This window comes from Bactrocera dorsalis, chromosome 2 (assembly GCF_023373825.1).
Source record: "Bactrocera dorsalis isolate Fly_Bdor chromosome 2, ASM2337382v1, whole genome shotgun sequence".
In the NCBI taxonomy this organism is placed as follows: Eukaryota; Metazoa; Arthropoda; class Insecta; order Diptera; family Tephritidae; genus Bactrocera; species Bactrocera dorsalis.
Window position 1 is genome coordinate 7502821 of NC_064304.1, and position 27794 is coordinate 7530614.

Sequence of the window (27794 nt, forward strand, 5' to 3'; positions counted from 1 at the left end):
TTTCGCTCAAGTCGCTTCTTCACTTTCCGAACCATCTCACGTGACGTTGCAGTCTTTTGATGACCACCTCCATGGCGTTTTGCGATGCTACCAGTATCATTGTAACGAATGATAGTGCGATAAACAAAAACTTTATATACATTAAGGGGTTTGGGCTCACGAACAATTGCTGGCTGTGATTTTCCAGCTAAATATAAAACAATAACACTATTACGTTTGAATTTCATCGCTGATCACTTTTTTTGCGTTCACTTTTGGCAAAACGCTTTTGTACACTTATGAACAATACTCCGCACTGTCATTCAGCAAATTTATAAACAGCTGATTCCAGTGCGACAGCTGCGCAAACGTTGTGAAGTTGGTTGCACTTCGAGTACTTGACCCTGTAGATAGTGATAAAAAAATCTCCGGAAGCTTGGTTGAGAGGTTCTTTTGCACTCACATTGTAGCCCGAATCTAACTGCGAAGCTTTATGCCTAGCCAACTGTTGTGTTTTCGATGTTATAGTTGTTGTTGTTGTAACAGTTAACTAGCACTCGTTAGGGTGGTAAGGTTCAGATAAGTTGTCACCCAGGTTACCTAACGGTAGGCCCAGGAAACGTGCGACTCGTTGTGTATGTGGGAATCGATTCTGGATAAGTCGGAGTTTAATGTGTTACAGTATGCAGAACACTTCCCAGGAATGGTTTCTACGAAAACAAACCAACAGAAACTGTTTGTAGAGGAGTTCATTATGAACCTTAACTGAGAGCATATGAGTCTCCATGTGCAGATGTTCGATAGGAGACAAAAAGAGGCATTTCGATGCTATCGTCATTAGCAGTGGTGGATGGACGACTCTATGATTTCACGACCTTCACTTATTACTATATTCGCTATTCAAAAACGCATGTTTCTGGAAAAAGTATATTCCGCTAAACATGTATGCAACATTTTCGATGATTCCGTAACCGAGATTTCATTGGAAACAGAAAAATTTAAGCAAATTCATTGTTAATTTTTATATGGCAAAAATCATAAGACAAACTTTTATCGTCGTAAGCAAACACTAATTGACAGACAGAAATCAAACGTCACACGAGCATAAAAAATGTTTATCGATTCAGCTTTCGCCCCGGTTTATATGGATCAGCCCGAATCATATATGATCTTGAGTGAACAGTTAAAATTATTTCTGGAAATCTGGCAAGCATGTTCACTGAATTTAAATGGATTGCATATTTTTACATTATTTTTTATATTTTTCCCAATAAATGCTACCTCGAAAAACAAAACTATTACTTTTGAACGCACTGTACATAACTCGAAACAAGTTCAAAATAACATAACATAATTTAATTTTTCAAAGTGTTTATAATCAAAAACATTTATAAAACAAACAAATACATGCAAACAAAATAATAAAAATAAATACAGTTAGGTATACGCATAAGTTCAACTGTCAGTAGTGACGATAATGATAATCAGGAGCATTGTGAACAACTGCGGGTTCGTGAGCATAATGCGCCACTGGAGCAACTTGGGCTACCTTCACCAATGGTTCACGGCTTACGACCGCATTGAAACCATTATGTGGATCGGAGGTATAATGAACTGTGCGCTTGAAGCCATCAGCATCTATCAAAGAGTAGTGGCCATGCACCATATCACCATCGCGCTCTTCGTATTGACTCTTGGAATCACCTGTCACTTTGTCATCAACACCATAAGAGAATTTGTATTGAGGATGAGGATCGTATTCCTCTACTTGATTACTGTAGTGATGTAGCGGTTGTGGTACTAAAACTCCGGCACTAACGGCAGCCACCAGTAGAAATGCGATAACCAACTGAAACATTTAGCCAAAATTATAAAATTATTATAAAATTTGTTGGTATTATTAATTATGCATACCTTAATCATGATTTTGCTTTGATTTAATAATGCTCACGGTTGAACTAGCGAATGTTGAATGAATTAGCTGTCTGGCATTTGGTCTAATTTATAACTGAATTTTCCTATAGTTGATAAATGAGTTCTTCATTTACTTTATCGGTATGCATTTAGAAAGGGCCACTCAACGAGAAACAAAATGCACTTGAGTTCAGTACTGTTATTTCCATCAGTTGTCACGGTCAAATGCTAACAATTCGGGCCTGGCGGTTATTAAGCATTTAAGGTTGTCGTAAAAGTGACAAATTACAAGAACAATGACAACTATTTTGAGCAGGAATTCGTCACTTGTCGTAGCAATAATTACCACTTATGTTGCTACCGCAAGTTCACTTAGTTGTTTTTCAACTTTTGAGTAGATGTAATCAAATTTTTATGTTGCTTTCGTTATTTTTGTATGAATGCACATGTAAATAACTGTAGTTATGCCTTGATAAGTTGTGACAAAGTTTTTTAATTCAGAGGGAAAAGTCAGACGCCCTGTAAATGGTTATCGTGTCGAGCTATGTCGGCCTTAGTTACGCAACTTTTCACAAGAAAGGCGGTGTGAGCCGGTGCAACTTTCAATCGGCTGCCTTGTCGGACTTGATTTACCCTTCGTTCGAGTCTCTTGAGGACTTCCAATTAAAACTTGGCGTTGTCGGTTTGGCCACGAGGTAAAAAATCCATGGTGGACGATGCCTTTGATGTCAGAAAAGACAATTAGCATCGGTTTCACTTTGGACTTGCTCATTCGCGCGGTCTTCATCAGCGACCCCTTGGATGCTAGATGGACTTAAGTGGCGAAATATTACTGGCTCTTCTTCCGAGGGGCATCATTACCAAATATGTAAACTTCATTAAGAAGTTCAAAGTTACTCTCAGCCGTAAGGTTCTTGAGCTACTGGTTAGGAATAATACAATCAAGTGGTACACCGACGACTCGAAAACGTCGAAAGGAATCGTCGGAGGAGTCGCAGAACAATACACCAACCCTCCATGTATGGAGCTAAGAGGATATTCCAAGTAGAGGTCGGTGCTTAGAGCTAAACCTCCAACGTAACTATCGAAATGAACGTATAATTATGCTTAGCGATAGTCAAGTGGCAATCAAAGCGATCTCTGCGTACTAGTTCAAATCGCTATTGCTGCAGGAGTTTATAGAACGGCTGAACAGTCTATCAGACCGTAACCAAGTGCACCTTATCTGGGTGCCCGGTCACAAAGATATAGCCGGGAATGAATTGGTTGATGAGATCGCCCACTCCGCAGCATCCACCAACATGGTAGGACTTGAATTTGCGGTTGGTTTCTATATCATAAAGGAACTGCTTCGCAAGAATAAAGGAGTGGATAGATAGGGGTATTGGCAACAACTCCAAACCATGCGCCATATCAAGTTACTAATGGGTGGTTACAACCTTAAAACGTTTAAATATGTAATCAACCTCCCAAGGGACTTGTCGCTGTTTACACTGGAAATTGTAACCTTAAGAACACTTATATATGGTAACATTGACCTAGTTTATTGTGCAAATTGCCGGTTCTACGACATGGAGCTTGAAACTACAGAACAGCTGCTAATTGACTGTACATCATTCTGTGGGCGCAGGATAAAGACCCTTGTGTCCATCTTTCCAAACAGGAATCACATCACCTCAATAGCACCTACCAGTATATTGGAATTTATCAATATTAGCCCTATCATATGTGTAGTGAGTCGTTGTGACTTAGGAGAGGGCACAGTAGACCTCAGATCGGGGTGCAAACCTGATTTATTTATTTAATGTAATCTACTTATATGCAAGATTGTAAGACTTTAGTTTATTTTTATAAGTGAGCCCTAAGGATGGATGATTTTATTTTTCTGGTTCATGTAATTTTTTCTATTCAGTTTTCTGTTCAGCCATATAAGGCAGAGACAATACAAATTTTTCGACTTTTGGGTTAAAGATTACTAAATGTGTATCGTATAGATACAGTGTACCAGTATCTGGCAATTTCAGTTGGTCCACTAATTTTCTTTGATCTGTTAACGAAGCTTTCCTACACGGTCCTGGAGAAAATTTTTCTTTTCGAGGTGTGTAAATGAAAATAACTATTTTATAAACTTTGGAGGTTTGACCCATTATTTATTTATTTTTTTGTGCTGAATTTCTTTTTTGGTCTGTGCATCTTAATCGGGCTTCACTAGACCCCAGAGAGATAACTACATATAATTAACTTACATATAATTAAAAATAATGTAGTACATCCATACATTATTAAAAAAATAAAATAATATTAAAATATAAAACATCATTAAAATCTTTCATACCTTTTATAACGGTGAGCTTATAGCATAAAATTATATAAAATATTTCCACACCTCTTAATGTCCGTCTAATAACTCATTTTCAAGTACACAAAATTTGAACCAAAATGCACTGTCCAGTTCTTAATTAATTTTAGCCGCTCCCTTTTGAAATTAATCAAAAAGAATTCAATACAACGCTGCATAAAGAGGAAGTCTTGGGGTGGTGTGAATCGAATTGAAGCTTTAATTTCGATTTTGTTTTGATTTTTGGAAAAATGAAACTGTGCCCACGTTTTATCTTTACCTTCCTAATTGCCTTAAGCCCCACCAGCGCTGCTATGAAAATTCGATTAAAATTTTTCAGCGTCTACGAATTATGTCCAATAATAGGCATATTAAAGCCAATTAAAAGTAAATAATTGATGCTTAGATTGTATTTATGTATACATGCCGACTTAAACTGAAAGATATTTCAACAAAACACCATTAACAAGGCGGCTCTAAAGGTGATCTTATTATTGTTAATTGTTTTTCTAATTTCAAACCAAAATACACATAATTAATATATAAGTAATTAGCCCATTATATTATAGAGTAATTATGTATGTGTGTATATAACTACAGAGATCACCGTTCTTAAACAATTTTGATTGTTATTGCATTTAAAAGGGCTAGTGTGTATAGCTAGTTATACATATGTATACTATGTACATATATTTTATATTTACAAATAATCTACTTGTATGTAGTAATGCTCAACTTTAATTATTATTTGCTTATAGATTTCACTGGGCGGTCTAAATACCTTTTATGGTTTCGTGAGAAGATCAACAAATAATCAAATTAACGGAAAAATAATAAATTATTATCACTCCATTATACATCCGGTCCTCCCATGGTATAGGATAAATACAGTGAAGCTGTCAGCAGTCATTTCATTTATAGATTTAATTATTTCTATTATTGTTTGAATGTACTTTTAATAAATCTTTTTTCACAGATAATAATTGGATGACAAAAGACAGTGTGTGGTATACATTACCCCACCTCTGCGGCTATATAAGTTTGCATGTATTCATTAATACAGGGTGATTCTAATGGCGTTAATTTATTTATCAAGATCATAATTAGTAAAGCTACCACGGCTATAGTCTTAGGTTAGATTCCAAAAATTTATTTTTCAAATACTTTCTTCTTCCTTTTATAGTCGAGTTTACAAAAGCGCTGATCTTTCCAACGGAGTGGAGATCTTCCTATTCCCTTGCTTCCCACGGAGGGTACTGAACCAACTCAGTTTATGTTGTTAATACTGGTTCCAAGTTAGACGAATTTATCTATGACTTCGAAATTATAACCGTCAGTGAGATATTTCGGCTTTCCCTCGTTTACTAGACCCCTTTTCTTCACTTTTGTCCTACCTAGAGAAAGCAGAACTAACGGGGTGATTGTTATGGCCAATGATATGGACGTCATCGGCATACGTCAGCACTTGTTCACTCTTGTAGAAGATTGTACTTTCTCTATTGGAAGCTCGATTTATTTTCATCAAAAAGCGGGTCTCTCATCCGAGGCTGTTGTGCTCTATTCATTGGGTGTGTTTTTTACATGGCGGGTACCAAACCCAGAGCACAATCATGTTGAGGGATGATTCACCTTCTCACGAATGTTTTTTGGCTACCCAGCGGATACTTGATCTAACACCGGAAGTCGTGGGTTGGTTGAGCCATATGTAAAAGAATCAGAAGTTCATTAAGAACAGACAGTTCGTACGGCTTTTGCTTCAAAGATGGTTGAAATCGAATATAGTGAAGCATTTTTATTTAAATTTATTTATTAAATAAATTTATTTTCATTTGGTAAAAAAATTCCTCGATGTACATAAGTGCTGGGATCTTTTCTAGGTATGTAGCTATAAGTAGCGTTTGTAAAATTTTGAGAGATCTCCTCACTGTACTGTAATTAGATCTTAAAAGTCGTCAAAGCGCTTTGAGGCCAATATAAATCCACTAAGGTCTTTTATTTCAGCTCACCGGGATGTCTGAAAGTATGAGCTTCGAGGTGTTTAAGCCTTGATCCCATAGAGGTGTGACACTCAAGAAGAAAGCGTCGATTCTACCTTGTTTTCTTGCAAAGAACTTCTAAACCTAACATCCGACAAAAGTCTCAACCTCACCGGTTGGACACCGTTAGTGTATTAACCAGTTAGAATGCCCACAATTGAAAGAACTCACCAAACCTCTTGCTTTGCATGTTGTGTCCAAAATAAATTGCGGAAGCACTGTTGGTGGTCTAGCGTTGGACAACTACCAGTTGAGCCCAGCGATTGAAAGTTCCTTTACGAAGATCTTTGATTGATTTTCCTTGTCTCTCTTTTCTAATCAGTCTTTAATTGTGGGCTGGAAACGCTCCATTAGTAAAGGATCTACCCATGATGTATTGGAAGTTCGCAGACTACAAGTAAGCTAGACTTTTGTTAATAATAATTTTCTTACCCAGTGAACCTTAAGAGAGGTGAAAACCGCGGACAATTCCTTACGGACCCGGAGTCCCCTTATGTTCTGCAACAATTTTGGCGAATTCCCCAACAATTCCAACTCTGCCTACACTCATCAACGGGAACGGTTTTCGCTTTACGTCCGTGAGTGTACTGAGGTGTAAAATAAATCAACATATGAACCACCCTGTACATCCAGCGAGTGTTATTATCAATCAAAATGTACGAATTTGGGGCATAAAATGAAGCGTTAAGAATTTCGAACCGGAAATATGCGAATCACGTTGACTTACTGCACTGAAAACCTGTAAATTAATTAAACATGTGTACATATGTACACAATTATAACAATACAATAGCGTAAAAACATATGTACATATATGTACATATATATTTATTTTAATAAATAAAAAATCTCACGAAATTCTCCAATCGTCCATTCAATCGCGCATTCGTGTTTTAATGAGAACTTTTCGATTTCATTAGCCAAATATTGGTGGCATTAAAGCAACAATTGCTCCAACCGCATGTTATCCACGGTGCTCCAAAAAAATACACCAACAACAACACATACATATTTACATACGTACACAGAGTTTGAAATGAGAGCGAATATACTAGTACATATCTAACAATTAGGAAATTCCGTTTGCAAGAGGAATTTCAATGTCATGTTCGCGATACAATTTTCAACGCATTCGCTGGCAAATAGCCGGCCAATTTTTCAAACCTTTCAGCGTAAACACCACAAACGTGATTTGCGCTAAGTCTGCGCGCCGCGTCCATGTGTCGTATGGCGTTGAAATTATAGCGGGCATAATCGGTTAATGCAGTTAATGCTCTGTTCATTGGCTGGTTTCGTTCGTAGCGCTGGCAGACAAGTGCTTGGCGCCAACAGCTAAATCAAATGGCCAAAATTACTAAATGGCTCAATTAAATAACTCATGTGGGCAAAGAATAATATGCAAACACACATATGCGAATGACTGCCCTGTAGGAAATTCAGATTAATTCAATTTTACTTGTTTTTATTATCCGTCGCGTGATAGTTCAAACTCTTTGGATCGTTTGAGACTTAGCTGTCAAAATATTATCCGAAAAATATTTATTGATTTGGCAACCTTAGTGTTGCAATCTGTCAACTCTCAACTTTATCGTAAAATTTGACATTTTTGTTGTTATACATTCTCAGAATGCTTAGACATATGAGCGCTTTAGTATTGATTACGTAACTTAAAATTTGTACATCGATGGGATTCAACTCAAGGCTTGTTAAGCCATAGTACTGCAAAAATACTTGCGATGCTTAAAACGACTAGTGTTTATCGATGGTATGGTGATAAAGCTCGGAAGCCCGAAGTTCAACAGGAAAACCAATCACCGAAAACGGATCACTCTTCACCTCGACAATGGGAACTTTCACATAACGAATTTTTGAACACTCAAAACGACTCGGAGTTACTTTTTTATTCCCGTTCGTGCAACATAAACTAAGACTTGTTAAGCGAAAGACTTTTTAGACCCTGGAATACATAGACATCTTTGAAGCTGACGAGCTCGATAAAGTTTGCTAAAAGTTCCATAACAAGCTCATTGAGTCGAAAAATCTTCAAAAAAAAAAAATAAGCAGCCGACATCTGGTAGTATCCCATCTATGAAGATCATATGTGTCATATCAGAAACTTTCACCCATGAAATGACATACCGAGATTGGATCCCTGCTAGATAGACGTTTAGGCCTTTTTTCCAAATGTTGATGCGTTCAAAAGGCACGTTTGGAGATACCTCAATCAGAGAGGCAAAAGGGCTTCGACAATTGGTTCTACCGCATGCAAAAATGTTAAGATCTTAATGCAGTCGAATTTCCGTACTGTATTTGTATGAATTCAACTCGATAACTTTGTTCTTGCTTTTATATGTAATTTTTTTGCCAATAAAGCAACGCACAAAGTTAACGGACTCAGAAATGGCGAATCGAAGACAGCTTTCATAAAACATTCTGCAAAATTTTCATTTATTCATGCCCTACTGGGTCGTTATAATCGACATTCGCGTTTGCTACACAAACAACACGAACTTGTAATGACGTTCGCTGATGATTCGGTAAAATGTTTTACCCGGCACAGCTTATTCCGGCTTTTGTCTCTTAAGCCACGCTGTTATCACGGATATACTTGTAGTTCATACATTTAGAGAATTGTGAATGACCATATGGGCAATCTACCGCTCAATGACGCGTTTAGAAATGTATGTAATTGAATTTGAAAATCCCCCGCAGTTTTCCATTAACAGATTTCCTTTTCCGCCTTTAAGTCTTTAGTTTCGGTCTAGTCAAAAATACATAGGTGTAAATTTCTACGAATTTTTAAAACATCCATTGTTAGTTTTACATTTTTTGAAAACCCCTTTGGTTAACTTTACTAGGTCTATAATGCAGGTTTATAGCATGGTCAAATTCTGTATAAAAAATTAGAGAAAAAAAAATCGTCAGAATATATGCTTGTTGTTATACTGAAAGAAAAATATTTCGTCTTAAACATTATTAGATTCGATTTTAATAATCAACTATCGACTAGTGTATGGTAACGACGCTTTGGGAACACACGATTTTTGTTTTCGGTTCTTACTAAAGGATTATACAATCGTCGCGAAAGCGGCTCTTTCATTTTTAAGCTCAGAAATATGTACTTCTTGGGAAAATATATACAGCTTCCATTTGCCTGGTACAAGCAAAACTCCGTTGCTAATGGTAAAACTTTTACCAGGAAACGAAGTGTAGCTATTTAGCTTTATATGTTCTCTCGAAGATCTTGTTTATTTTCTTATAAACGTCAAATATGGAAGTCAAGCATTAATCCATTCTATCTAAATTATGTCCAAATGTGATGTCAAATGCTTGCCCTCATAAGAATTTTTCCATATCTAGATAGTAAAATGCTTTAAATGATCTCTGGATCTCTTTTGAATAATTCCCGTTTCTGGGTAATCAATTCTCGTTTATGAGTATCCGAATATAAAAGGATAGTGGAAGTCATTCAAGTTGAACCTTAGCGTGATGCAAAATTTTCTTCATTGTAGTAATTACATCTTTATTTCCTTCTTCTTTTTCTCCTTCTTCTTCTTCTTTATTGAGAGAATAAAGTCTTCACGCAAATGAGAAAAGTTTTCTGAGCCCCATTCACTTGGGAGTGACCGGAAACGATTCTTTTACATATGGTTCAAGCAGCTCACGACTTCAGGTCTTAGACCAAGTTTCCTCTGGGTAGCCAAAGGATATACGTTTGAAGGCAAGCTAATGTGAGAAAGCGAATCATTCCTCCCAAGGGTTGCGGCTGGGTTTGAGGCCCGCTACGTAAAAAAACGCCCTAATGAAAAGGAAATAACAACCTCGGATGAGAGACACCTTTTTATTCTCTACAGAACTCAAAATAACATCACGTAATACTTTTATAGTTCCTCAATTTTTATTATGGGAATAAATAGCAATACTGAATATATACATGAAAAACATTTTACTAATTTAAAGATATTATCAATCGTTTCAATGATTTAGTGAACAGGTATGATCGTGGAAATGAATTAATGATGGTACTCGACAGCCGGAGATGAGTAAGCTGCATAATGAGAGGCTGGTGCAGAGTAATGAGCTGCAGGAGCGGCGTAGTGAGCCACTGGAGCAGGAGCATAATGAGCAACTGGGGCAACGGTCTTGACCACAGCAGGGGCTGAGTAGTGAGCGACTGGAGCGGCGTAGTGAGCAACTGGGGCAACAGTCTTGACTACAGCAGGAGCTGAGTAGTGAGCGGAAGGAGCGGCGTAGTGAGCAACTGGAGCAGCGTAGTGGGCAACAGGAGCAACGGTCTTTACAACTGGAGCGACGGCCACGGACTTAACCAAAGGTTCACGGCTGACGACGGCGTTGAAACCATTCACATCATCCGAAGTGTATTGAACAGTGCGTTTGTAACCATCAGCGTCAATGAGGGAGTATTCACCGCGGACCACATCACCATCACGTTCCTCCACTTGGCTCTTGGCATCACCGGTCAGCTTGTCCTCAACACCATAAGAGTATTTGTATTGAGGATGAGGATCGTATTCCTCTGAATGAGCTACAGGTGCTGCGTGCACGGCGACGGCTGGTGCGGCGTGGTATGCTGGAGCAACTGGTACATAGCCAGCGCTGGCAACGGCGACGAAGGCGAGTGCGAATACAAACTGGAAGGAAACAAATTAATTGATAAATATTTGCAAACTATTAGAACAGGCTATTTTAACGGTAGCCGAGCTTCAATTTACCTTGAATGCCATTTTTGTAAATATTTTTAAAAGTTTTTGAACTGAGGTGGGTTCTTTGTCGCTGAGATAGCAAGAAGTGAATGATATGCAGTATCCGTCAACGGATCAATTTATAGTCCACACCTGTTCGGCTAATCATTGAAAATTTCTTTTGTTAAAATCTGGTTTATTCACCGCCCAATTTGCTGTACTAAAACAATAAGAAACTGGCGCAGTGTGCGTGTGTATCCGTTTAATCTGCTCAACATTATAAAATAAATGAAAGTTAATCGTTTTTTTCGAAAAGCTAAGGCCACACACGCATTTGATGAAATAATCGTTCACATGTGTGGGTATTTTGACATGTGAGCGCAGAGATATGCTTATTTAAGGTACATAATTCATTAATTTTATGTGTTTTAGTAACTTATTTGACGAAGTATGAGAGTATGACATTTACATTTGAAAATTAGTACATAATTTTCATATGTCTAAAAAAATATATGGGTGACAATGTGATCTAATTGTATATTTTTTGTTTTGAGTAAACTTGCAGCTTTTCGTGTGGAATTTCGGTTATACCAGTACGCCGAATCTTATTCCAGAAAAAATAATCTAGAGGCGTTAAATCGCATGATTTATGCGGCCATTTTACTGGGTAATTTCTTGAAATTAACGAGTCGCTAAACTTTACATGCAATGTGACCCTGTTCATACGTATACAAGAAACATGAGGTGACGTAGCGTCTTGTTGGAAATAAAGATCATCCGCGCCCATTTCCTTAATTTCCGAGAAAATCAGTTGGTCCACAACTTTTTACTCGCTATTTACGGTAACGACATTTTTTGCCTCATTTCGAATGAAATAAATTGCGATGATGCCGCCATACCACAATCTGTACCAAGCGGTCTATTTTTGAAAAAGTTATAGCGTTTTCTGATCCACATGTGTACTTGACTCTCCCTAAAGCTGACAATTTTATTTGTTGACGAAAACCAAGTCAGAAACGAATCTCATATAAGCACAAGATTTTTGCGTGAAAATCTTAGACAATTTCTAAACTTTGAGCAAAAGTGAAATGTACTATGATGAAATCGCAAACTTTACTGAACACACTGACAAATTTGACACAATTCCTTTTCTTCCCAAAAAGCTGCTAATCTATCTGAACCGCTGAGATCGGATATAGAATGCAGCTGCCATACATACTACTCAGAATCTGGTATGGAAACCCGTTTATTTTAATATTGACCGTTTCTTGTTGACAATTTGCCCACTCGAAAGTAATTCGGAATGCACAACACCTCGATAACCGAAGAAAAATGCCAACATAACCTTAACTTTTGACCTGTTTTGTCATATATTTTCGGCTTTGACTCACCTTTGCCACGATATTCGGCTCATTGGTCCTCTGTCTCTGGGCCATAAACATAGACCCAAGACTCATCGCCAGTAATAATACGTTTCATGACATACTGGTCGTAGGAAAGCATTGTTTCACAGACCTTAATGCAACGCTGTTTTTTGAAAAAATTTAGTGATTTTGGAAACAACCGTGCTTTCACTTTTCTTAGGCTCCAATAATATTTCAAAAGGGTTTTCACTGATCCTTTCGATATTCAGACGTTGCTAGTAAGATCTATGACTGTTAATCGTTGATTGTGTAATATTAATATTGATAATGGGAAGTGGGTAATAATTTTAAGAACATACATACAATATTACATACATACAATATTATTTCTACCAAAACTTTGTACTTCTCCTATACTCCTTATGGTTTTTATTATATTTGTACATGCTATTGACTTTAAATTGGCACAGAAAAGCACCCGGAAATTTTAATTAAATTCCCCTGTTAAATGATATTAAAAAAAAAATATTTTGCTAAGCTCGTAGGACTATCCTTAATTATTAAGCCAAATTTGAGCGCGATCTGTCAACCAGGTTGCTTACAGCAGCAGCTTAAGTCGTTACACTTCAGTAGTGTGTTGTATTTCTAACCACATTTCATGAGCGTAATCGCTGCGAATGTTGGAATAGGCTTACAGTTTCATCAAAAACATAACTCTGTCTCGTTCTAAACGATCTTTGATCTCTTCAACTGGTAAAAATATTAAAAAAATGAAGGAAATGGTGCTTGAAAATTGTCAAGCATGTGTTAGAGAGATGGCAAGAGAGCTCTATATCTGTCATGAATCCTTTCGAATGATTTTGGTGCATATTTTGGGCATGAAACGCGTTCTTGCTCGACTCGTCCCAATTAAGCTGAATATTTTTTCAAAAAGACTACGATTGGGATCGAATTGAAAGCCATAAAATCAATGAATACCATCGATCAACCACCGTATTCACCAGATCTGACTGCGTGTGATTTTTTCTGGTTCTCCAAACTGAAATTGCCGCTATAAGGAACCCGTTTTCAGTCCATCAAAGAGATAAAATAAAATTCGGTGAAGGAGCTGAAGGCCATCCTAAAAAGTGCTAATGAAAAGTCTTTCGAGGACCGAAAATAAGATATAATTAAATATTTTGCGTTTTGTTTACAATTTCCGGGTACTTTTTTGTCACAATGTATATGGAATATATATGGATATTCCCAATAAAAAAAATTACTCTTGATATAATGTGTTTTGGTCCCAAAACTGAATATAACTGTATTCCTCATAACAACAAACAAATTGTATAATAAATTTTTGAGTGTTTTGTTCTGAATTTGGTCCACATTTCTTGTCACAAAGCTCAAATGTAAACCAAAACTTCTTAACCTTATCTCACAATATGAAACACCAGTGTTAATTAGTTTTAAATTATCATTTAATATCGGAAACAATCGGATTTTTCATAAATAAAAACAACATCTGCTAAAATAGTCTATAATTTATGTATGTATGAATCGCCAAATCTTCAATGGTGGTATTTCACTACAGCAGGAGCGGCGTAGGATGTGTAATGAGCAGCTGGAGCGGCATAGTGAGCTACGGGAGCAACAGTTTTGACCACAGCAGGGGCTGAGTAGTGGGCAACTGGAGCAGCGTAGTGAGCGACTGGAGCGGCGTAGTGGGCAACTGGAGCAACAGTCTTTACAACTGGAGCGACGGCAACAGCTTTAACGAGAGGTTCACGGTTCACGACGGCGTTGAAACCATTGATGGGATCAGCAGTGTACTGAACAGTGCGTTTGTAACCGTCAGCATCAATCAGAGAGTATTCACCACGAACCACATCACCATCACGTTCCTCCACTTGGCTCTTGGAATCGCCAGTGAGTTTGTCATCAACGCCATAAGAGAATTTGTATTGAGGATGAGGATCGTATTCCTCGGATTTCACAACAACCTTTTGGGCTACAGCCACAGGTGCTGCGTGCACGGCAACGCCTGGTGCGGCGTGGTATACTGGAGCAGCGGGTATATAGCCAGCGCTGGCAACAGCGACGAAAGCGAGTGCGAATACAAACTGCAAAGAAACAAATTGATTGTGTGAAAATTGACAGTTGACAAACAATTAGATCAGGTTATTTTAGTCTCAGGCGTGTGCCAATTTACCTTGAATGCCATTTTTGGAATTATTAGTTTTTTTTCAAGACGGGTTCTTTCTTACAGCGAACGCAAGTAGTGAATGATACAAGCTATTAGTTCGCAGATCGTTTTATACTGTACACCCCTTCAGTTATTAGACAAGAGTTTCCTTTTCACTTGTCTAGTATAATTGAATATTAGCATTGACATAAGTACATACAAATATGTGTTATACAAGTATATATAAATACTTGTAAATAAAAGCATAATCACATGCATGAGCATATAAAACTTTTTCACTCACACTCACCCAAAATGACACAATTAATTGAACCACCGTAGTGCAGGTATGTACTGTAATAAAATGTCTTGGCCGGTTTAAGTGAAACAAAAATGTAGTTCAAAACATTTAGTTATTTGAATATGTATGAGAAGGTCGTCTAGCTTTAATTGAAGAATGCTCGGGAAAGAGAAATATTCAAAAGTGAATGTGACCCCTAAGGGTAGTTTTAATTAGAGCTTTTGGTTTTCGACTAATCGACTAACCGGATTAATTGGATTAAACGAATAGGGCGTTATTCGCATAATAACATTTGGTTTACAGTATCCGGATAACGCTTGCCAACAGATGCTGCTTCGGACTGAGTAGGCATTTAAGAAGTAAAGTCCTCTTTCGACGCACAAAGGTCAAACCCTGCAAGTCACTCATCATCCCCGTCCTGCTATTTGGTGCAGAGGCATGAACGATGATAACATCTGTTGAGTCGGTGTTACGAGTTTTCGAGAGAAAGCCCTTTGCGAATTGGTAACGTCGATAGATATACGACGGCATTGACATATTTCAGCGAATTAAGAGAAAGCGACTACGCTGGCTAGGTCATATCGTCCCAATGAATGAAAACACTCCAGTTCTAAGAATATTCGACGCGGTACCCGCCGGGGGTATCAGAGGATGAGGAAGACCTCCACTCCATTTGAAAGACCAGGCGGAAAAGGACCTGGCTACATTTGGAATCTGCAAAAAAAAATGAAAAAGAAGAACGACTGGCGCGCCGTATATATATATGTATAGAGAAGGACATGACTAATCGACCGAGCTCGTCATGCTACTCATTTATGTATATACATATTATATAAATTGGATGGGATCTTCTGAGTGTTACAAACTTCGTGGAAAATTTGTTATACCCTTTTCAGGGTAACAAAATGGTTTGATTTGATGCTTTAGAAAAAAATCATTGGATTGGAAGGATCCAGCAGCTCTTGAATGCCTTAGAAACAAAGATATCATTACCTCAATATAGTGGTCATAGATAATACAACGTAAACGGAGTTTTGCAAAGTCTTTTTTAACCGGATCTTGATTAAGTACTCAGATGACTTAGACCGAATTTAAAGGAATCATTGATCCTAATATGAAGCTATTAAATCTGACTGAGTATTATACAAATGTATATTTTGGAACCTAGCTCTGGCCAGAGGATCAAAACTAAAGAATAGGGGGGAATGGACAGAAGTTCGTAGCTTAATTCGACCGGTACAACGACGGGAATATAATAGTTTTTTTTGCAAAAGTATTTTTCAGTAATTTAACCTCTTCAGAGAGTCGATATAAATCACACCTTCAGAATTCCAAAAAACTATGGTCTTCGCCTTCTGCTCCTGATCCGAAGTTTGGCGTATGAAATCCAGTGTTTCATCTATTCTTTGAAGTCTCTTGGACTCTAGACTTCAATAGTGAGTTTATATTTCGACGATGATCACGACAGGATGCATAGACCCGCTAACATCGATAAAGAAGGCCAACATCTATACTTTTGTGAAAAGTCGCTAACAGCAGTAATCTGATAGCAGCCGTCAGATCGTCTGTTAACTACCCTGTGAGTTGTCGACAAATACCTCTTGTTTTTTGTGTTACACTGCCTTCCTTATTGGATACTATGGCATATTCCGACAACTGGCTGCTAACATAATCTTGTTTCAGTGTTTATCTGTCAATCCAATATCATAACTCAAAATTTATGCTGTACTAAAACTTAGATTTTGTAGCTCCACCTGCGATCCTTGAGTAAGAAAATACAGTATTACAAAACCTCTTGACACTGTTTCATGAATTTCCTATCTTCATCTTCAGCTGAATAATCTTTCCTGAGAATCTACGAAAGGAACTTCTGAATTTTTTCGGCTAAACAAAGAATTTGAAGAGCTTATCGTGATCTCATCAGGAACTTATCGTGATCTCATAAGATAAGGACTTGTAATTTACAAGTATCTCATAACAGTTCAAAGAAATTATACTCGTATTTAGTTATATTAGAACTTTTATTAACTCATCTGTTTCATCGATATAAATAAGTATATACTCGTAGGTATATTTTAATAAGAACAATAATTTATTTTATCACAATCTTTACAGGTTTTAATGATGGTATTTGACGACAGCGGGGGCGGCATAAGATGCGTAATGGGCAGCTGGAGCGGCATAGTGAGCCACTGGGGCAGCATAATGAGCTACTGGGGCAACGGTCTTGACCACAGCAGGCGCTGAGTAGTGAGCAACTGGAGCGGCGTAATGAGCGACTGGAGCGGCATAGTGGGCAACTGGAGCAACAGTCTTTACAACTGGAGCGACGGCAACAGCTTTAACGAGAGGTTCACGGTTCACGACGGCGTTGAAACCATTGATGGGATCAGCAGTGTACTGAACAGTGCGTTTGTAACCATCAGCGTCAATGAGGGAGTATTCACCACGAACCACATCACCATCACGTTCCTCCACTTGGCTCTTGGAATCACCGGTGAGTTTGTCATCAACGCCATAAGAGAATTTGTATTGAGGATGAGGATCGTATTCCTCCGACTTCACAACAACCTTTTGAGCTACGGCCACAGGTGCTGAGTGCACGGCGACGGCTGGTGCGGCGTGGTATACTGGAGCAACGGGTACATAGCCAGCGCTGGTCACGGTGACGAAGGCGAGTGCGAATACAAACTGGAAAGATTAAAGTAGAATTTATTATATGTAAGAAATTATTAGGTGTAATATTTCGATCCTTCTACCTTGAATGCCATATTTTGAAAATGTGATCTCGTAAGGATTAAAGTAGTTCTGTGTTGTAGTGATTACACGAAGCGATTGATATCAAATATGAATTTGCGACCAATTTTATACTATTTAACTGTTACGAAATTTCCTTAGTATTCATAAAAATTAATCATACGTTTTGGATTTTGATATTACATACATACGTATGTACTTCTATAATATGTACATATGTATGTGCATATACTGAAATACGCTGAATATTGAGTGAGACACATGTTGAAATTGTAGTACCTTGACAGGTCAGTTCACTCTATTAGCCGCTTAGAAACAAAAAGTGAGCGTTCACTTGTTGCAACAATGAGCTTATCAAAGCGGTTTTGCCATAAAGAGTATGGCACCGCTGCTGGTAGTGCGCGTGTATGCGTAGTTCACAAATCTGTACACACACTTATCTTATACTACGTACCATATAGTTAGTTCATATGTACATATGTACATATGTAGTCTTGTATATATAAAAGTAGCTATAAATGTTTGTTTTTAAATGGAGGCGTACTAAATAAAAATAAGTTATAAACTGCTTCACAGAGTGCCTGTGTAATTTTTTAACTCATTTAATATTTGAAGATTCTATGATAAAGTTTTTGGATCATTGCAATTTTGTAGGCATGAAGACTTAGATACTTACGACGAATTTGTCATAATGGAATGATTGGAAAGATGATCTATATGAATTTTTCTAGCAATTGTAGAAATTAATATATCTTGTAATTGCGTCTAAGATCTTGCTAGGTGTGATATAGTATTTTAAGACGGAGATCATACATATCATCACATCCAGGGAGTCCTAACAAAGATTGATGTTAAAATTCATGTACTCGTAAGTTTCTTAAGATCGAATTACAAAGCTGCTCGAAACGGTTGTGAACGTTCATGTATTAATCTCTCTTCTACTCATAGCCATCAGTCTTTTGCACTGCACGAATATCTCATGCACAATTAAATACTGTTCATAAAGCATTCAGCGATTAAGTATCTGTCAATACGAAGATTATTAAATTGGTTTATACATACCTATGTAGGTGTTGGATCAGGAACCTACAACAACTTTATTTATATTCATCGCTAAACCACATTCGTTAAGAAACTAGAGGAAAAGTTTACCAGCAAGTTTGGTGGATATAGTGTAAGCGGTTTGTGAGATATCCTAAAACCTATTAGGAAGCGAGCCATCGTCCACCTTTCTTAAAAATTTGTATACACAGATATCTCTAATTGCTGTGTTTGTTTAGGTAATGACTTTTTATAATTTTCAGCCTTTCTTCAAGATATCTCAATCTACACTTGCCTGGACAGACAATAGATTAGATTAGATTAGCTAAGTAAGTGAGGATTGCACCGCGATCTAGGGTCTATTATGCCCTCTCCTAAGTCAAATTGATAAGTTCCAATATATGTACTGCTAGATACTATTGAGGCGATGTGCCTGTGAGTTGCTGTCAATACCTCTCCCTACCCACTTCTTCATCATTACGGAGCATCTCCTTTATGGTGTGGGCACCAAACGCAAATGCGATCCTATACGTTCATAGCGATAGTTGCGTTGGAGGTTTAACTCTATACACTGACTTATAGCAAAGACCGCTTCTCGGAATATGCTCGGAAAACTACCCTTAGGCCAGACAATAATAATAAGAAGACTTTTAGAAAAAAGTCGCCAGCTTGAACAACAGGCGAAAATGGAACAACGCATATGAATTTTACATCCCTGTAAATCATCATATGTATGAAAAAGTCTTGTTTGAGTTGTGGTATATACTTTTAATCCTTCTTGAACAAGTAGAGTCGCGTCGAGGAGTCGATTTTGGTGGTTCCCTCTTTGCTCTATATCGACTAGCGCAATTAACTTTTTGACAAATGGGTTAAAGTTCAGAGGAAGGTTCGAGAGGCACTTTTCTATTAGAAGATTTATGTTAGCATAGTTTCAGGCTAACATGCCACGACAATGTTTTTCAAGCCTGCCTACTGAACTATTTTCTATTAATAAAATTCATCTTGCTGGTGAAGACAAAAATCTTGATGGACGACAAAAGTTGTAAAGAGAAAAATGAGGTGGACACATACTGTTTGGCTTTCTTTATACACTTAATATGAAACATCACCGTAGAACTAGGTGACTTCGATGGATTTGAAGTATGTATGCGAAAGGCTCTAAGCGCGGTACCGATTTATGATCCATAATTAGCTCTTGTTATAACAAAGGACCAGCAATTAAGTTGTACTAGTTGTATCCTTCATGACCATTAATGCAAGGATCAGTCTCTTAACCTCACCTTACTTAAAATAAAATTAAATAAAACTGATAAAATAAATGAAATAAGATATGAATTTATTTTATATCATTTATTAAATTAACATTTTGATCGATGTAAACATGCATACATAAATTAATAACAAGAACAGATACATTCACAATTATTGATTTCAATGGGTAATATTCGAAGTCTTTATAGTCTTTAGTGATGGTATTTGGCGACAGCGGGGGCGGCATAGGATGCGTAATGGGCAGCTGGAGCGGCGTAGTGAGCCACTGGGGCAGCATAATGAGCTACGGGAGCAACAGTCTTGACCACCGCGGGGGCTGAGTAGTGAGCGACTGGAGCAGCATAGTGCGCGACTGGGGCAACAGTCTTTACAACTGGAGCGACGGCAACAGCTTTAACAAGAGGTTCACGGTTGACGACGGCATTGAAACCGTTGACGGGATCGGAAGTGTATTGAACAGTGCGTTTGTAACCATCAGCGTCAATCAGAGAGTATTCACCATGAACCACATCACCATCACGTTCCTCCACTTGGCTCTTGGAATCACCGGTGAGCTTGTCATCAACGCCATAAGAGAATTTGTATTGAGGATGAGGATCGTATTCCTCGGATTTCACAACGACCTTTTGAGCTACAGCCACGGGTGCTGCGTGCACAGCGACGGCTGGTGCGGCGTGGTATACTGGGGCAACTGGTACATAACCAGCGCTGGCAACAGCAACGAAGGCGAGTGCGAATACAAACTGGAAAGGAAAAAATTTAATTTAATATAATATTATTGGCAGCAATTGGATCAGGTTGCTTTAATCTCAAGCAGTCGCTAAAATTACCTTGAATGCCATTTTACAGAAGTGTGATTAGTTCTTTGTCACAACGAATGCAAGAAGTGAATGATAGTAAACAAGAGTTTGTCGTCTATTTTATACTACACCTGTCCGTGTTTTTTATTGGAGCAAAAATGGCATAATTGTGCCTTGACAGGTCAGTTCACTTTATCAAAGCATTTAGCACGCTTGATACAAATTCACAAAATTTCGCACACAAAGGTAATGACGTGCGAAAATATTATAAATATGAATTAGTTTATGCTTGACTCATAATTAAATACACATCTACATGCGAACATGTGTAGATGTATTTAAATGGTTTAAAGTAGTTCAGTTTGATATTGCTACAATTAGTAACGGTTAAATTTATAACAAATATTGAAGGGTAAAATTTGGACGGAGCCATACATTAAAAAATATCGCCAAATTTAAGAATTTGTGGAGTGTGAAGTATTTGAAATATGTGAGATGTTAATGAAATTAACGGTAGGAGATCGAAGTCTTAATACTTGCAGAAGTCCAGACGAACCACAGGAAATAGTCTAAAGACGTCAAATCGCACGACCTAGACGGCCAATTAACTGGGTTATTTAGTGAAATAACACGTTCACTAAACTTGGTTTTCAATAAATCGATCGCGACATTTGCTGTGTGACGTGTGTGCCCCCATCCTGTTGGAGAAACGTATTAGCCAACTCCATATCATTCAATTCGGGTCAAAAATAGTCGGTTATCATTAAGCGGTAGCGAAACTTATTCACACTAACGTGCCGGTCTTGATCATCACGAAAGAAGTACGTACCAATGACGCCGTCGGCCAATAAACCGCACCAAACCGACATTGTTTCGGGATGAAATGGTGACTCATGGAGTACGTGTGGATTGCTACCTAACTAATAACGCATATTTTGCGTATTGACAAAACCATTCTGCCAGAAATAAGAATCATCGCTGAAGATGATTTTTCGATGAAAATCCGGATAATATTCAAGGTGTTGCTGAGCCCAATTCACGAACATATGACGATTCTCGTGAAGATGTTCCACCTTGCGAACGATGTATGAGAGACTCATTTGGGTCCTCCTCAATTGATGCGCTAGCGCCAGAAATATTCTCGGCACTCGACTCGGCACTTCTTTGTCTCACTGGAACGAGAACATTTTATAATGTGCCTATGGGTTCAAAATTTTTCACTAGAGGCTGCCTGTATATTTCGAACGAGTCACTCAGTTTTTGAGATCGCGTTCTGAAATTTTGTACACGTCCTTTTCTCCCCAAAAACTCATATGTCGGATTACTATAGCATATCGCTCATTGCTGCAACGTCGTCATAACCCAAAAAAATCGATTCGCCAGAAAACGCGTTTAAAGTTTTCAACTTACTACAACCTTACACGGTGACTCCAACCTTACACCTCTTCTCAAGCGGAGCATATAAGAGGTATTCATATGAATTTTTTACTCAACATGAAGTATGATATAACGAACAATTCTGCATTATTAACTCAAAAATCACGTTTTTTGAGTTATGACGACGTTGCAGCAAATGAGCGATATGTTGGTTGCCTTTGATATTTGAGGACAACCTTAGTGTTGCAATCTAGCAACTCATAACTCTTTTATTGACCGTATTATCGTAGAGTTTGACATTTTTTATGTCATAATACCCAAAACGTTTCGACATACGAACGCTATTTATGTTATTTACAGTAACTTAAAATATTCATCTCGGCCAAAAAATGGAATAAAGTCGCGAATATTTTTGCGAGATTACTTTTTGCAACTTTGGGTGTGGATTAACTCAGCTTCAGTGCATCGATGAATTTAATTAAATTTTTGACAATGAAGCTCCAGCAAGGGCTAGTGTTCATCGATGGTATGGTGAATTCAATTGATGTAGCAAATTACTCCAAGGCGTAATTAGTGAGGGTCGTGCAAAAGCAGTTGTTGTTTCAGAAACTATTAATGCTGTATGCAATCTGATATTGCAAAATCATCATGTGATCTATCGTGGTATTGAGACGACTATGGCATTCGTTAGAACAACAGAGATAAATAGATCTTTCTAGACCAGCATAGATAGAAAATTGAGGCTTTGCACTGCGACCTATGGTCTATTGTGCCCTCTCCTACATCACATATGGTAACAAAGGTCCAGCACCAATTCCAGGAGCTTGCTGGCTGCGACTGAAGTGATGTAATCCCTGTCCACGTAGATGGAACCTAGAGCCTTGAGCCTGCAACTACAAATTGGTTGGGCAATCTAGATTCAGGTGTTCTGGAAGACCATCATACATATAATATTGCATGAATATTTGATTGTAAAAACAAATTGTTCATCTTAGATTCTACACAATTGGCCAATCGGTCAAAAAAAAGCGTTTTTCGTCACCCGAATAGGCGGTTGATGCGTTCAGAGCACATATTTTGGAGATATGTATGTACTTTAAACAGGGTGACAAAAGTACAAGTATATCGAAAATTAGTTCAAACCGACGCAAAAGTGTATAGATGTCAATAAAAAATATTTGGAAAAACAATAAATAGATTTAAAAAGCAACCGTCTATTGTACATAAATAAGTAGGATTTTTATTAATACACAGTTATAGCTGCGCTAGCATTAAAAACGATTCATTTTTAATTTATCGGTTTCTTTTTATTTAAATAAATTCGTGGTGTTAAATAAATAAATGTACATTTACATACATACATATGTCGATATTAAATAACAAATGGAAATTATTTCCCTACATAACACGTTCACTCATTGCAATTCAAATTGTTAACATTTCTTAAGCTTTAATGGTGGTATTTCACTACAGCAGGAGCGGCGTAGGATGTATAATGAGCAGCTGGAGCGGCGTAGTGAGCCACTGGGGCAGCATAATGAGCTACGGGAGCAACGGTCTTGACCACAGCGGGGGCTGAGTAGTGGGCAACTGGAGCGGCGTAGTGGGCAACTGGAGCAACAGTCTTTACAACTGGAGCGACGGCAACAGCTTTAACGAGAGGTTCACGGTTCACAACGGCGTTGAAACCGTTCACGGGATCGGAAGTGTATTGAACAGTGCGTTTGTAACCATCAGCGTCAATTAGGGAGTATTCACCACGAACCAAATCACCATCACGTTCCTCCACTTGGCTCTTGGAATCACCGGTCAGTTTGTCATCAACGCCATAAGAGTATTTGTATTGAGGATGAGGATCGTATTCCTCTGACTTCACAACAACCTTTTGGGCTACAGCAACAGGTGCTGCGTGCACAGCGACGGCTGGTGCGGCATGGTATACTGGAGCAGCGGGTATATATCCAGCGCTGGCCGCAGCGACGAAAGCGAGTGCGAATACAAACTGCAAAGAGAAATATTCAATTTATTGATATTGGCAGACAATTAGATCAGGTTGGCGAAATTACCTTGAATGCCATGTTTTCGAAATGTGTTGAATAATTTCGGTGTTAAGCGTGTGGTTGGTTCTTTGTCACAACGAATGCAAGAAGTGAATGATGCCAAATATGATTTTGAAAATCTTTTTATACTTTTTGCAGTGCGTTTATTTATCTATGCAGCTATAGCAATGAAAATTACTGTATATTTGAAGGTGCACATGTACCACTCACCTACACATAAGAAATACTTACGGTGAACCGTGTTAATTGAAAGTTTTATTAATATAATTACAAATATGTGCGTAAATATGTTTGTAGCAGTTTGATGTAGCGGCAATCCTGCCGTGAAATAAATTAGTTATAAATGAATTTACATTAGTAACAACTGTGCGCCTAATCAGCCAACTGACGATCATCTATTCATTCACACAGCTGTTTTGTGAAGTTATGCTTTGTGGGACGCCAATATCTGTCGGCAAGCACTTATTGATTACAAAAATGTTGATTTCCGTGAAAAATTTATCCATTGGTAAACCCAATTTTTCCCCAAATACCTGAAAATTTAAAGAAACAGTTATACCACAAAAAAAAAATCTTATAGAACTCTTCAATTAGACAGAATAATTACTTATTTAAGGAGTTGCATGGGTTTCGGGTAAAACACAGCCTTTTTTCACCCATTTTTGTCTCATATAAAAAATGAAATATTTTTTTAGAATTTTTTATTCATACAAACATACACTATTAACAACGAAATTCTGAAATTTTTGGAAAAAAAAATTTTAAACTCGGTGTGACGCCATTTCCGGTGGCCCTTCGGAAAAACGATGCGTCTGCGTCGGCAGGATAACTCCATACAGGTTCATCTAAAGTGAAAAAATATGTGTTTTAGTTAAATCCTTAACTTAGAACTTGGACGAAGAAAAAACTGAAAATTTGATTTTTGGTAGACATTTTTACAAAATATAACACCTTAATTATGCAAATTGTGGAACGCTTTCGAAGGCACGGTCTTGAGGTCTTAATGCGAAAAAAATGTTTACTTAGTTCGATTTTCATAAATGGTGCTGATCTGACATTTTTTCCTTTTTTCCTAGGTACCTGCTTATTTATCGGAACCACCAATATCGGATCACTATAGCATATATCGTCACCTGAAATGTAAAAAAACGTAACATCACTTTTCATAAGTCTGCAGGCGAAGGAAAACGATATTAAAAAACCGCTCATATTGAAACAAAATTTTGAATTTTGGTTATAAAATGGTTATGCATCGGTTATATATTGGTTACATATTGGTTATATACTGGTTATATCTAATAGTGGAAGCTTAAAATTTTATGTGATATGTATATTCTAAGATGTAGTAAGTCGTAAGCAATTAAAAACTCAATTTTGATTTTTTGCTGATAGGCTGTTTTTGGATTTTAGGTGACGATAAGTAGCTGCCATCCAAACTGAACGATCGGTATCAAGTCCTTGTATGAAAAGCCTTTTTGTTTAAAGAGATTTATTCAAGAAATCTCCCATGAGTCAATGTTTAAGGCAGTAATGCAATCTACGAAGAAATCGGATCTATATAACATATGGCTGCCATACAAATTGAACTCAAAATCAAATAAAAATATAAATTCATTATTTTCAGTTGATATTAAATAGATACTAATATTACACTTTCCATTGTATTTATTTTAAAAATTCTTTATTTATTTTTCCTAATCAATTTCATCTCCTTCAAAGTAATCCCCTCCCGATGCAATGCACTTATGTCAACGGATTTTCCAATCTTCGAAACACTGGTTGTAGTCACTTTCCGGGATGGCCTTCAGTTCCGACTTCGCTGCGACTTGAATCTCCTCTATCGTATAAAAACGGTGTGCCCGGAGCGTTTGGTGAACAGTCAGAAATCGCACGGCGCCAGATCAGGTGAATACAGTGGTGGCGGAACGATATGGGTTGAGTTTTTGGCGAAATGATCACGAATTACGAGAGATTTTTTCAAAAAAACTCAATGTTTTCGGTACCAGTCGAGATTTGACGCGCTTGAGGCCCAAAACATCCTTCAAAATGGTATTGGCTATGCCAACTTCATCAGCAAGGTCTCTAATTGTTAATCGACGGTTTTTCAACACCAAATCTTTGTATTCTTGTATTTGTTGAACGTGAGATTCGTCGGTTGAGGTTAATGGTCGCCCTGGACGCTCTTCGTCTTCGACACGTTCACGGCCAGCTTGGAACTCACTATACCATTTGTAAACATTTTTTTTAGACATAGCCTCATCAGCAAAGGCTTTCTGCACCATCCTCAACGTATCCGCAGCAGAAAATTGATTCCGTAAACAAATTTTAATGCAAATTCTTTGCTCAACAAATTTCGAAATCGCAAAAAACGACAAACTCACTTTTAGCAGCTCACAAAACGACACGTATCTCAAACACTAATGACTATTTTGACATGAAATTTGACATAAATGTGACTGATAGTACTACCAACCTAAAAAAAAATAATTCTCCAAATCCTTCGACGCGCGCAGTATAAATTCAAACGTCACCTTATTTTTTGGGCATGCATGTGCATCTCCATTTTTATATAGGAGTACATATGTATACATATATATATGTCTAATTTGAATGGCATTATTTTTAACTTATTAGCTCTAAGTAGCTTCGTCATAAAAATGGAAAAAGAGAGTATATTAGCCCTTTGACTAACTGCAGCTGAACAGGTTTTCGCAAAAGAAATATGTAGATTACGGAGCAAAAAACTCACACCAAATTTTCAAAATTTTCAAGACCAAATCAAAGCGTTGCACTACTATAAAAGTGTCAGCGAATTGACGGATATGTATCATTCACTTCTTGTCTTCGCATTCGCAAAGAACTCAAATAATAATCACGATATGACTTTCAAGGTAAGTTCAAACACAAAACCGTTATATAATATTTTTATATGGCGTTAATAATCCAATTTGCTTTTACAGTTTGTATTCGCACTCGCCTTCGTCGCTGTGGCCAGCGCTGGCTATATACCCGCTGCTCCAGTATACCACGCCGCACCAGCCGTTGCCGTACACGCAGCACCTGTGGCTGTAGCCCAAAAGGTTGTTGTGAAATCCGAGGAATACGATCCTCATCCTCAATACAAATTCTCTTATGGCGTTGATGACAAACTCACCGGTGATTCCAAGAGCCAAGTGGAGGAACGTGATGGTGATTTGGTTCGTGGTGAATACTCTCTGATTGATGCTGATGGTTACAAACGCACCGTTCAATACACTTCCGATCCCTTGAACGGTTTCAACGCCGTCGTGAACCGTGAACCTCTCGTTAAAGCTGTTGCCGTCGCTCCAGTTGTAAAGACTGTGGCTCCAGTTGCCCATTACGCTGCTCCAGTCGCTCACTACTCAGCCCCCGCTGTGGTCAAGACCGTTGCTCCCGTAGCTCATTATGCTGCCCCAGTGGCCCACTACGCCGCTCCAGCTGCCCATTACACCTCCTACGCCGCTCCTGCATACCATCATTAATTCGAAGAGAAGTGAACAGTTTCGAATACTATTTTAAAGGGACGAGCGCGTAAACGCTCAACGAATTGTTAATAATTTTATTCTAATTTATTTCGACGTTAAATAAAAAAATCTAGAAATTGCATATCTGTATCTGTGTTTAACTAAAGGGGGGTAGTACCCACAGAGTTCGAAAAAAGTAC

At 37.9% G+C, this 27794-nt stretch overlaps 4 protein-coding genes across 8 annotated transcripts; 1 reads left to right on the top strand and 3 right to left on the bottom strand.

Annotated features, from left to right (window-relative positions):
• Nucleotides 1-1357: 1357 nt before the first annotated feature.
• Nucleotides 1358-11144, bottom strand: LOC125776518 (cuticle protein-like). Its single transcript, XM_049448956.1, has 3 exons — nucleotides 11001-11144; nucleotides 10284-10919; nucleotides 1358-1828 (listed from the first exon to the last, which is right to left on the bottom strand). Exons 1-3 carry the CDS (start codon nucleotides 11010-11012, stop codon nucleotides 1442-1444), a joined length of 1035 nt encoding a protein of 344 aa, XP_049304913.1. The 5' UTR covers nucleotides 11013-11144; the 3' UTR covers nucleotides 1358-1441.
• A 2620-nt stretch (nucleotides 11145-13764) lies between these two features.
• On the bottom strand, nucleotides 13765-24226 carry LOC105222629 (larval cuticle protein A2B-like). Of its 2 annotated transcripts, none has more exons than XM_049447514.1 (2): nucleotides 24116-24226; nucleotides 13765-14439 (listed from the first exon to the last, which is right to left on the bottom strand). In XM_049447514.1, exons 1-2 carry the CDS (start codon nucleotides 24125-24127, stop codon nucleotides 13888-13890), a joined length of 564 nt encoding a protein of 187 aa, XP_049303471.1. In that variant the 5' UTR covers nucleotides 24128-24226; the 3' UTR covers nucleotides 13765-13887. The 2 variants fall into 2 exon arrangements, with proteins under 2 accessions (XP_049303471.1, XP_049303473.1); XM_049447516.1 differs by lacking the exon at nucleotides 24116-24226 and adding an exon at nucleotides 14529-14645 and having other exon boundaries at nucleotides 13766-14439.
• On the bottom strand, nucleotides 16817-24213 carry LOC125776245 (larval cuticle protein A2B-like). 4 transcript variants are annotated; one of them, XM_049447510.1, is made up of 3 exons: nucleotides 20703-20756; nucleotides 20496-20615; nucleotides 16817-17373 (listed from the first exon to the last, which is right to left on the bottom strand). In XM_049447510.1, the coding sequence occupies exons 1-3, from the start codon at nucleotides 20712-20714 to the stop codon at nucleotides 16921-16923; spliced, it is 585 nt and encodes a 194-aa protein (XP_049303467.1). In that variant the 5' UTR covers nucleotides 20715-20756; the 3' UTR covers nucleotides 16817-16920. The 4 variants fall into 4 exon arrangements, with proteins under 4 accessions (XP_049303467.1, XP_049303468.1, XP_049303469.1 ...); XM_049447511.1 differs by lacking the exons at nucleotides 20496-20615; nucleotides 20703-20756 and adding exons at nucleotides 23932-24051; nucleotides 24116-24142 and having other exon boundaries at nucleotides 16858-17373; XM_049447513.1 differs by lacking the exons at nucleotides 16817-17373; nucleotides 20496-20615; nucleotides 20703-20756 and adding exons at nucleotides 19963-20495; nucleotides 23932-24051; nucleotides 24116-24213.
• Nucleotides 24227-26874: 2648 nt separating the features above from the next.
• Nucleotides 26875-27726, top strand: LOC125776231 (larval cuticle protein A2B-like). Its single transcript, XM_049447387.1, has 2 exons — nucleotides 26875-27000; nucleotides 27070-27726. The coding sequence occupies exons 1-2, from the start codon at nucleotides 26932-26934 to the stop codon at nucleotides 27610-27612; spliced, it is 612 nt and encodes a 203-aa protein (XP_049303344.1). The 5' UTR covers nucleotides 26875-26931; the 3' UTR covers nucleotides 27613-27726.
• Nucleotides 27727-27794: the final 68 nt, after the last annotated feature.